Raw genomic sequence first — 11,521 nt, 5'->3', positions numbered from 1 at the left:
CCTTTGGAAAGTATTTGCCATCAAATCTACACACATTGACCCATAATGAAAGCAAAGAAATGTGTGCCAATTTGTTGATAATACTAAACTGAAATATTCAATGTACATAGGAATTTAGATCCTTAGTCATGAAACCCCATAATGACCTTGGGTGCACCCTGTCTTTTGATCATTTTTGAGATGTCTCTAGAACTGAATCCACCTGTGGCAAATAAGATTGGATCTGATTTACAAAGGCACACACATGTCTGTGTAAGTTCCTACACTTTACAGGGTATATCAGAGCTAAAAGTAAGCTATGAAGCCCAAGGAACTCTCAGTAGACCTAAAAATTATGTTGAGGATTAGATCTGGGGAAGGTTCTAATAAAATCCTTTTAATTTATTTTCCATGGACCACAGTGGCTCATCTCAGTGAGGTGACCAAGAACCCAATGACCACTCTAACAGAAATTCAGAGTTTGTGGTCACAAATGGGAGAACCAGCAAGAAAGAAAACTGTTTCTGCAGCACCCCATTAAGCAGGCCTTTATGGTAGAGTGTGTAACGTTTTGGGTAAGTAGGTTAAAGGACGATAAAAAGGGTTTAATAATGAAAATGAGGCAGGTAAAAAACAAGAAAACAGCAGGAACACAGGAACAAAGCAGGCAGGCAGAAACAGGCATACACAATAACTTGACAAAGGGTTGACAGAACTGGGCAATCTGAATAGGGTGCTAACAAGGGCTAACAACAAGCAGAAGACAAGCAGAACAAAAAGGACAGGCTACAGTACATTGAAGAACAAAGGAAATCAAAACAGAATAAAATAACCAAACAGAGTGGCTAGGCAGAAGCAACTTCTGGGTAAAAGACATAAAATGCCGCCTGAAGGACTCTGAGAGCGTCAGGAAAAATATTATCTGGTCTAGGGCTGTCACGTTATCAGATTTTCACTACACGATTATCGTGGCCAAAAGAAATTCACTGTAACGATACTGTATTATTGCGGTATCTGTAGAAAATACTTTACATTTAATCTGCAAAGATGTGGCGTACACATGAAATACATAGGGGGCACAGAATATGGCAGCTACTGCCCGTCATTTTCCGTGTCATCTGTCAATCATCAGGGTTTTCTTCAGAAGATTCATTAAACAGTTTTGTCTCTTCCTCACCAACACATTCAATTGGTTAACTTCATTTAATGTAGATTTTAATATAATACAAATTACAGTATTTCTTTCAAAATAAATGGATTGCGTTTACCCACCTGTTGATGGAAAGGGACGATTCCAAAAATAAGTAAACATATACTGGCTCCTGCGGTATTCAAACCAACAAGATGTGGCAGTAAGAACACACAACTTTACACAGTGAGCAAACCAACAACCCTGGATTTTAGGACGGTACATGGAGTCTTTATGGATTACATAGGGGGCACGAAATATGGCAGCCACTGCCCACTGTATTTCGTGTCCCCTGCAAATCAACAGTTTTTTTCAGAATAATTCTCATACTGTTTTCTGTGTCTTACTCACCAACACATTCAACAGGTTAAATTCATTTTAGAGTAGATTTCAATTGAATAAAAAAGTACAGTGTTTCTGCTAAACACAGGGAATGACTTTGCCTAACTATTAATGGAAAATAAGTTCTTCAAAAATAATAACCAACCGTCACTATTCAGGGCGATACATGGTGTCTTTATGGAGAACATAGAGGGCACGAAATATGGCAGCCACTGCCCGTTATATTCCATGTCCCCTTTCAATCAAAATTGTATATCTCAGAAAATTTTGTAAACTTGTTTGTGTCCCTTCCTCATCAACACATTCAACAGGTTAACTTGATTTTAGAGTAATAAAAGAGGACTCTATTTCTGTCAAACACAGGGAATTACTTTGCCCACATATTAAGAGGTATTGTGTGAAGATTGATAAGGGAAACTTTCAACTTCAAATATATTTAATTCAGTTTGGAAGGCTGTAGTAACAAGTGGAGGAGTATGTGTACTTTTGAAATGCACTGCAGTGTGTTAGTTTAATTAAAACTTCATGCAGGAAGAAAATATTCGGATCAAAAAGGAATTTCAGCCCCGGACCCCAGGTGTTTCTGGTATTATTGAAAACTGTAATGTAAGCTGTAGTGGTGCTGAGAAATACACTAATTAGGAAAGACTGTACCAGGTGTCCCAAAGGGAGTGGGATCTGGTAGGTTTCATTTGATCTGTGTATTTATAGATTCTTATTAGCATACACTATCATCACATTGTATATTACTTGAATATGCAAATACAGATGTAAATCACATTAGCCTATTAGATCAGGTTGATAGCAAGGGAGCAGGGTGCCCAGAATACGCCCCAAAAAGAGTTTATAAACCACTGTGCTCGATTCAGCATGTCTCACACCTGTAGCTGTGACTACGTAGCAAAGATCAGCTCTAACTTTGAATGTGTTTTGTTTATGGCAATGGATGTCCCACCCCAACCTCTTGATCCAAAGCTGTTCTGTTATCCAGAGACGAATGCCTCTTGCACCAGAGAAATCTTAAATGAAGGAGCTCAAATTGCATTATACCTTCTTTTTGTTTTAGGTATTCTGGTTACCATCCTCGGTAATGGTGTGGTCATTATCTCAATTGCTCACATAAAACAGCTACACACGCCCACTAACATGTTGATAATGTCTCTGGCACTCGCAGACCTGCTGATCGGTGTGACTGTAATGCCGTTCAGTAGCATTAGGGCTGTGGAGGGCTGCTGGTACTTCGGGGAGGTTTTTTGTTTGCTGCATTCCAGTTTTGATATGTTTCTCACTTCAGTTTCAATTTTTCACCTGGTATTCATAGCCATAGATCGTTATTTGGCTGTCTGCAATCCACTTCGCTATACCACTAATATAACTTTACCAACTGCATGGCTGATGGTTCTCGGCAGTTGGTGCTTATCTGCACTGTACTCATATGGCCTACTATATTCGAAAGCACATGTCAGAGGACAGGATGAATCCATTGCATCTGTATATTGCCTGGGAAGTTGTGATCTTTTCTTCAATGCACTGTGGGGCGCCCTAGACACATTAATAGCCTTTTTCTTTCCATGCTCTGTCATGGTGGGTTTGTATACAAAAATATTTTTTGTGGCAAAAGAACATGTGAGAAAGATTGAAGACCGGCAAAAAAAATTGGTGGGTGGAGGCGTTGTTTCTAAACGGTCAGAACGAAAAGCAGCAAAAACGTTAGGTATCGTGGTGGGTGTTTTCATATTTTGCTGGTTGCCGTTCTTTGTTAATTCCATAGTCGATCCATACACGAACTTCAGCCACAATGATTTCACACCTGACACTGTCTTTGAAATGTTTCTCTGGCTGGGTTACTTTAATTCTACTGTAAATCCAATAATATATGCACTGTTTTATCCCTGGTTTCGAAAATGTCTTAATGTCATTGTCACTTTGAAAATATTCAATAAGAATTCATCGTATATAAATGTATTTGCTGCCACATGACCGTGCTAGGACATTGTAAAGCAACATCAACGTAACCTACATGTGTGAACATGTACCAACTTCAAGAAACTACTTTGCTCTGAGGGGGCTGAACAGGTCTGAAGAATGTTCCAGATAATTAAATTCCCTTTGTTGTATAAATGTAAACGCAATTTTCATCAAAGATGTTATGCTTACCTTGGGTTGTGTTTACGGCAAATTAATCAAATACCGACTGTAAATTTTTATTGTCGATATTTCCTATGTTTTTGTCGTGTAAAATGTCTATTATAAAATGTCAAGAGGGCATAAAATGTTGTTATTCAAAATTATTCCCGTTCTAATGTCTGGTGTCTTGATCTAAACCGCCATGGGTGCATAATTTGCTAATTTTGAAAAGTGAAAACATGCCAAGTTGTCGACCTGTTTTTCACAGTAGGCTACTCCAAACCCGCCTGTTAATATATGTGACACAGTACTCAAAACCGCCTGTAAACTCTGACAAGGCAAACATAACTTAAATCCGACAAAATGGGTTGATCGAATTGAGACCGGTGGAGCCGTAAAGGTTCTTTTGGATCATGTGACTGAAACGTATGACGCAAAGTTCAGGAAGTGGAGTGCAGAGCAGACCGTCAAGACAGAACTAAGGTAAACCAACCTTGGAAAACAAATAGGCTACGCTATGTGTCCTGAATTTACATTGTTTGCCATCCGCAATGTTTGGACATACAATGATTAGTTTAATGATAAATGTCTACAAGCGACAATTAAGCGACAAGTCGAAGATGTATTTAAACTAAAACAGTTGCCAGCAGTTGTGCAACTGGAAAAAAAACATGTATCTTCACCTCTACCATAAATGTTTTTAAAATCGGAATTAACATTACTAATTCAATATTCAGTTGGACATTATCATTGAAATGTATAGGATTACGTATATCAAAATCAGATTATTGTGGCTATTTGACATTCATGTCGATCTGTTGAGGCTTTTGTGTTTCCGCATTTTGATGTCCTAGGTTTTTTAGGTTGAGGGCGTTATTTAAAGGTACCATCTGTCAAGACCCATTTATTCTGATTGGACGGCAGATTAATTTAAACATATCTCATGCAGACTAGTTTGAGCACTGTACACTCATTTGTTTGTTTAGTTATTATCTTCCTCAAAATTCGTTTTAAACAAAATTATATATTTAAACGTTAGTGGGATTTTTACCACTGTTGAAAGCATGGGGGATTTAATTACTGGGTATCTCAATCTTCCTCTGTGTGAGTGACTAACCTTCGATAATACAAATAACATTTTATATTTTAAGGTTTTAGGGAGAACCCCAATGTGTCAGCTATGGCCTACCAGTATGGAAAAGTGCAGGACCCAAATGTGCTTACTCAGACGATAATCTCCAACATCCAGAAGATTACACAACAAAGTAATTAATAAACATGGACAGACTGTGCACTCAGCCACATGTAAATCACTACACTTAAGTTTTGTGATATTCTCTGAATTTAATAGACCTCTAATATACCTCTTGTATAAGTCAAAGAAGTAATGTCTGTACGTTTGTCGATTTTGAATCAACTTTGAAATGGAATACATTTCCATTTTAATGAACATACTATAATTTTTGTTGTGTCAATAAGTATGCCCTGTTTCCTCCAAGCATCTGAAATACAGAGAATTGTAAATCAGTTGGGTACACCGCAAGACACCAATGAACTCAGACAGCAACTGTGAGTTCGGTTCTAATCAGAGCATGTCTCTTATTGTTAAACCGTGTTATTGTATTCAGGTATACATATTTTGATATGGTCTATGATTTTAAATGCAGGCTGCAGAAACAGCAGAATGTCAACCACCTTGCTAAAGAAACAGACCGATGTGTGAAGGAATTTGGATCTTTGCCTGTCACAACTGAACAGGTATTATACATTTTTTGGTACAGTAGTTTCAACTGAATTTACAACAGGTGACAGAAACGTGTAGTAAATGTGTGCAATGCATGGATGTTTTTATTGGGATGCACAATAGCAGAAGTTGTTTACACGTTAACATAGAAACAGTCAGTTCTTGTGAATCCTGAGTGTTCTCAATTAAAACTACTTCACAATTAACTAAACCTTGTGTCATGTATCAGGTTGTTGCCCTTCTGCATTTTTTATGATATGATATCCATTTTAATGTAAATGTGTTGGATCAGGTGGCTTTGTGAGACTAGGAGAACGTGGTGCATTTCACAAAAGTAGATTTAGACCATCTCAATTATATCATCATACTTGGTAAAACAGAACCAAATGATTCAATATTTTGATATTTTAAGGGAAAAAAAAGATAATTCCTTATGAGACTTTAGGATGCCGTGCAAATGGGTACATTATTCTCAAATGCGTCCAAATGTCAAAAGTCTTGCCACTACACAAGGACTGCTATGGAGCCGTTAGTTGACAACACCTGGGTCCTAAATTCACAGAATCATTTGCATCTCAAGAGTAGGATTCCTGATCTAGAATCTGGTTCCAATCTTTATATACTCTAGTCTCAAAAGACAAAGCAGAACATAGATCAGCACACCTACTCAGAAAGGATTTGCAGATATTGGCACTGCTCTAAAATGTATCTATTTCAAAAACAAAATTTCCATATAACACAGAACAACTCTAAATGCAAATTCCTTAAAACTGATTGAAAATGTTTGGCCCCTCGATGCTGCATCAATGTTCAAGAATGATCATTCACATTTGACAGTGAGAAATGTCAGGGGAGGGTGACTATTGAAATTGATTGAGTTAAGTAGTTTAGAAGGACATGCAGAGAACCTTTAGCTCTGTGGAAGAAGGTTTCAGTGGTGGTGGGACTGGGGGGATGCACAATTCCTAAGCACTTTAGACTGTTATTTCCTGTTTTCCTAGTTGTGCCTTGTTCAATAAAGCCAGAAGGCACACTGAATAAAAAAAATTCATGACAGGAGAAATCCCACAATGTTGAAGGAATTTGTGTTAGTGCGTGGTGAAGAAAGCAATTAATGAATTCTTTTAGAGCTCATGAGTACTGGCTGGAATGCATGCCATGTGTGTCTGGCAGCAACTCTTACAAACATCCATATCTTCTGTTTTTCAGTACTCTCATGGATGTTTCATCTAGGCTGAAACAAATATTGTGTGTAACTGCAAACACATTAGTTGTATTTTCTTTAATAACAAACATGGATATACATGTGGTTTGTATCAGTCACATGATGAGTTCATAAGTGAACAGTATTTTAGGGCATGAAGGGCCAGGACAGAGGTTTCAAGAATAACTAAATTGTTTAACATTAAAGGGTGTCGCTATGAAACTGTATATTTGATGTTTTTTTTTTTTTCTCATTAGGAAAAATGTAAGTCATTCCTCATAGAAAGTTATTATTATTCTCTTTTGTCCTCTGTTCTAGCGCCAGAGAAAGATCCAGAAAGATCGATTAATCAATGACTTCTCCAATGCACTGGCCAATTTCCAAAAGACCCAGAGGCAGGCTGCTCAAAAAGAGAAGGAGTTTGTTGCCAGAGTCCGTGCAGAGTCCAGAGCATCGGTTAGTAGTTTTCAGTGCTATACTTGAACTACATTAGGTACTTATCACTGTAAGTCACTTTTGATTAAAGTGTATGCTAAATTACAGATGATAATAATAATATTATTATTATATATTAATGGGAGGAGTAGTACATTTGTTTTATTGTGGAGAAGGGAGTAGTTTCAGATGTTTCTGGTCCGGTCTTTCCTCCCAAACGTTTGTTGACATTGCACATAACACCATGAACCCACCTGAAATGGGAGAACGCCGGGCTGACTGTTCTGTTCCTCCTCAGGGTGGTTTTCCAGACAGCTTTGAAGGAAATGGAAGCCCCTTTGAAAGGTCAGAGTTTGCCATTTCAGTGGTCTCCTCTTTGGTGCAGTAATGCAGACCTGCTGCACTAAATATATCGGTCAAGCCGTACAAAAACAACCATGTCTGTCCCCACATAAAGCTCCATGGTGACCACAGAGGAAGGATCCATTGTAGACATTCCTATTTCACGGATTTATCCACAGTTACTCGTATTTCTGAGTCATATTATTGCCTACGTGGAGACTATAAACATCCTCTTTTCTCACTACCACAACAGTCAAGAGCATATTTTGTCTTTGGTCTATTGGCGTTTGGCTTTAGCACTTGAATGTCCTTATAAAGTCAATATTTTTGTTCTTCTGTGAATCGCTCTTCTGTTAGCCATCGCACCATTTGGATTCATATAGAAAACCTGCTGTTTACTATTCTCTGACTGCTTGTTTATACAAAGCCACTTTGTTCTTGAAGATGCCGGTCTTGACCGGCTCATCAGGCCCGTCTCTCGGAGTGGGAGGTGAGTGTTTGCTAAGGGTGGTTCACCACGTCTTTCCCATGTCTGACTCTGCAGTGAGGGGCAGGCTCAGGTCCAGTCCCAGGAGGCGGCCATCACTGATGAAGACCTTCAGCTCATCCAGGAGAGAGAGACTTCCATCAGACGGCTTGAGGTGACAGCACTTCTGTCACTCACAAAAACTGTCAGTTAGCTAGATTTAGCGTAAAACAAGACTTTCGCTCCCCTAAATAGCATTTGTTGCTTTCCAGTTATCATATTATTTAAATGGTATAGTAAACACCCATTGTACCTTCTTGCAAATCCCACTTATTTACAGATTATATGCAGTTGTTGGTGTATTCAGTGCATGATATTCCTTCCTTTTTTCAGTCTGATATTACAGATATAAATGAAATATTTAAGGACTTGGCCATGATGGTCCATGAGCAAGGTGATATGATCGGTAAGCATTAATTCAGTTATTTCCTGAATCAGAAACATGTGCAAATTCAAAACATTAACAGCATACTCTTACAGGGATCAAATACTGTGTTTAAATGTAAATTTAAACAATTACATTTTATTACACAGCACACCTGCAATGAAGATGTTCTGATAGCCATAAAACCCCCAGTCCTTCCCCCATTTTCAAGAATAAAAATCAAGCCTAATCTCCACCAAATCCCAACCCACAGCCTCTTTTAAACTAGTCAAACCACCCTCCAGTGTACTAAAAAGTAATATATAATATGAATATACACTCACCTAAAGGATTATTAGGAACACCTGTTAAATTTCTCATTAATGCAATTATCTAATAAACCAATCACATGGCAGTTGCTTCAATGCATTTAGGGGTGTGGTCCTGGTCAAGACAATCTCCTGAACTCCAAACTGAATGTCAGAATGGGAAAGAAAGGTGATTTAAGCAATTTTGAGCGTGGCATGGTGTTGGTGCCAGACGGGTCGGTCTGAGTATTTCACAATCTGCTCAGTTACTGGGATTTTCACGCACAACCATTTCTAGGGTTTACAAAGAATGGTGTGAAAAGGGAAAAACATCCAGTATGCAGCAGTCCTGTGGGCGAAAATGCCTTGTTGATGCTAGAGGTCAGAGGAGAATGGGCCAACTGATTCAAGCTGATAGAAGAGCAACTTTGACTGAAATAATCACTCGTTACAACTGAGGTATGCAGCAAAGCATTTGTGAAGCCACAACACGCACAACCTTGAGGCGGATGGGCTACAACAGCAGAAGACCCCACCGGGTACCACTCATCTCCACTACAAATAGGAAAAAGAGGCTACAATTTGCACGAGCTCACCAAAATTGGACAGTTGAAGACTGGAAGAATGTTGCCTGGTCTGATGAGTCTCAATTTCTGTTGAGACATTCAGATGGTAGAGTCAGAATTTGGCGTAAACAGATTGAGAACATGGATCCATCATGCCTTGTTACCACTGTGCAGGCTGGTGGTGGTGGTGTAATGGTGTGGGGGATGTTTTCTTGGCACACTTTAGGCCCCTTAGTGCCAATTTGGCATTGTTTAAATGCCACGGCCTACCTGAGCATTGTTTCTGACCATGTCCATCCCGTTATGACCACCATGTACCCATCCTCTGATGGCTACTTCCAGCAGGATAATGCACAATGTCACAGCTCAAATCATTTCAAATTGGTTTCTTGAACATGACAATGAGTTCACTGTACTGAAATGGCCGCCACAGTCACCAGATCTCAAACCAATAGAGCATCTTTGGGATGTGGTGGAACGGGAGCTTTGTGCCCTGGATGTGCATCCCACAAATCTCCATCAACTGCAAGATAGTATCCTATCAATATTGGCCAATATTTCTAAAGAATGCTTTCAGCACCTTGTTGAATCAATGCCACGTAGAATTAAGGCAGTTCTGAAGGCGAAAGGGGGTCAAACACAGTATTAGTATGGTGTTCCTAATAATCCTTTAGGTGAGTGTATGTAGCTGAATAGTAGCCAATTGTGAGTCCATTTTTTTATTTACTGTATTATCAATTAATTTCACCAAAGTAACCAAATGTAAGACTTCCATTAGACTAATGTTAGTTTCAGCCAATCCCGAACCCGAGAAAAGACTACTAGAGGGAAATACCAACAAGACTGGTCTAATGGTCTCAAAATGTTTTAGTCATTCTGAATCCTCACAGCAATACCAGCAGAGCTACAGTGGTTCATTACTAATTCATACAAATCTTTTTAGGTGGCATCATTTTTGCTGGAATATGATCATTTTAAGTTGTTAAAACTGAACTGCTGTAGAACTGAACATTTACCCCAAACGTCTGTGAGGAAATGTTTTTCAATGTATTTTCTTGTACTACTAGACAGTATAGAAGCCAATGTTGAAACCGCTGACATTCATGTTCAGAATGCCACCCAGCAGTTAGCACAGGCTGCAGACTATCAGGTAGGTAACATGGAAATCATTAGTGGCTGTATAAACCATTATGCCTTTTCTGAGTATTTCACAGTGCTGCATCAAATAAAACTGGATATGTTTTTTCTGCCCTTTTAAGCGCAAATCACGGAAGAAGATCTGTATTCTTGTTGTCGTTCTGGTCATACTCGCTGTTATCATTGGTTTAATCATCTGGGGATCAGTCAAAGGATGATAATGCTTTTTACATGTTTTGCTTTTTGGTCTTGCCAATTTAATCATTCTTTAGGACTGAGTTTGAGTTACAAATCTAAAAACCATTGCTTGAAAAATTACACTATATTTTAACATTGAAATTGATTACCTTATAAGGGAAAATCTTGCCAATGTGCCATTGTTGGCTGCCATTTGCCAAAATAATCAGTCATTAATACATTTATAATGTAAATCTCCTGTAGTATATAATATAAAGATGATGATGTTAAGATTCTATGATTGCCTCATACTGTATGCTATCTGAAGAAACACAAATATATATATAGAGCGATATAACTGTTCAGCCTCTTCTACCTTGGGCCCATTATTTTTATTCAACCTATTGCTGAAATCCTGATACTGGAACCCTGTTTTCATTGCTTGTTAATTATTATGTACTGTAACCTAATGTCTGTACTATAGATAGAAAAAGTAGCAAAATGGAACCATATATATCACTTTCATTGTCAGTTGTCTCAAAGGATTGTTCCCATTCTTCACTTCAAGACTATTTTCTGTTAAGCAATTTTATAAATGTTTATTTAACCGTAAATATATTCTAACTGTACTATTAAATACACATGTTAAGGGGCAATGGTGAATGTTTAGGCTGCCTCACAAATGGAATCATTTTTCATATTTTTTTTTTTTTTTTACATCTCTTTCCGTTTTCACTTTCCCCAATAAAATGCTATGCAACACTTGCTGCAATGAGCTCTTAATTCCTGGCTTCCCCTTTTCCCCATTTTGACCTTCTCTTACTGAATTAATTCAGTGTGTTTTGGTCATTTAGGCTGGACAACTTTAAAGGAAAATAACTGTTAGCAACACAAGGCCGATCAAAAGTAATAGAATAGGGAGCATGTTTTATTTTATAATATACTTCTTTAACCTGATATATGAGCTACAGTGGATATAAAAATCTACTCACCCCTGTTAAAATGCCGGTTTTCATGATGTAAAAGAATGAGACAAAGATAAATCATGTCAGAACTTTTTCCACTTTTAATGTGTACAATA

General features: G+C 38.1%; 2 protein-coding genes across 3 annotated transcripts; both read left to right on the top strand.

Moving 5' to 3' along the window:
• The first annotated feature begins 2,452 nt into the window (after window positions 1-2,452).
• Window positions 2,453-3,490, top strand: LOC106024756 (trace amine-associated receptor 13c-like). The gene has a single exon (XM_029114725.1). It carries the CDS (start codon window positions 2,453-2,455, stop codon window positions 3,488-3,490), a length of 1,038 nt encoding a protein of 345 aa, XP_028970558.1.
• A 524-nt stretch (window positions 3,491-4,014) lies between these two features.
• Window positions 4,015-11,205, top strand: stx7l (syntaxin 7-like). Of its 2 annotated transcripts, none has more exons than XM_010882910.4 (10): window positions 4,015-4,120; window positions 4,789-4,902; window positions 5,137-5,206; window positions 5,305-5,395; window positions 6,904-7,041; window positions 7,319-7,365; window positions 7,907-8,003; window positions 8,222-8,294; window positions 10,194-10,276; window positions 10,386-11,205. In XM_010882910.4, the coding sequence occupies exons 2-10, from the start codon at window positions 4,818-4,820 to the stop codon at window positions 10,479-10,481; spliced, it is 780 nt and encodes a 259-aa protein (XP_010881212.1). In that variant the 5' UTR covers window positions 4,015-4,120; window positions 4,789-4,817; the 3' UTR covers window positions 10,482-11,205. The 2 variants fall into 2 exon arrangements, with proteins under 2 accessions (XP_010881212.1, XP_010881213.1); XM_010882911.3 differs by having other exon boundaries at window positions 4,059-4,120; window positions 4,796-4,902.
• The last annotated feature ends 316 nt before the right edge of the window (window positions 11,206-11,521 follow it).

Source organism: Esox lucius, chromosome 18 (genome assembly GCF_011004845.1).
Source record: "Esox lucius isolate fEsoLuc1 chromosome 18, fEsoLuc1.pri, whole genome shotgun sequence".
Taxonomy (NCBI): Eukaryota; Metazoa; Chordata; class Actinopteri; order Esociformes; family Esocidae; genus Esox; species Esox lucius.
This window is presented reverse-complemented; position numbering and strand designations above follow the sequence as displayed.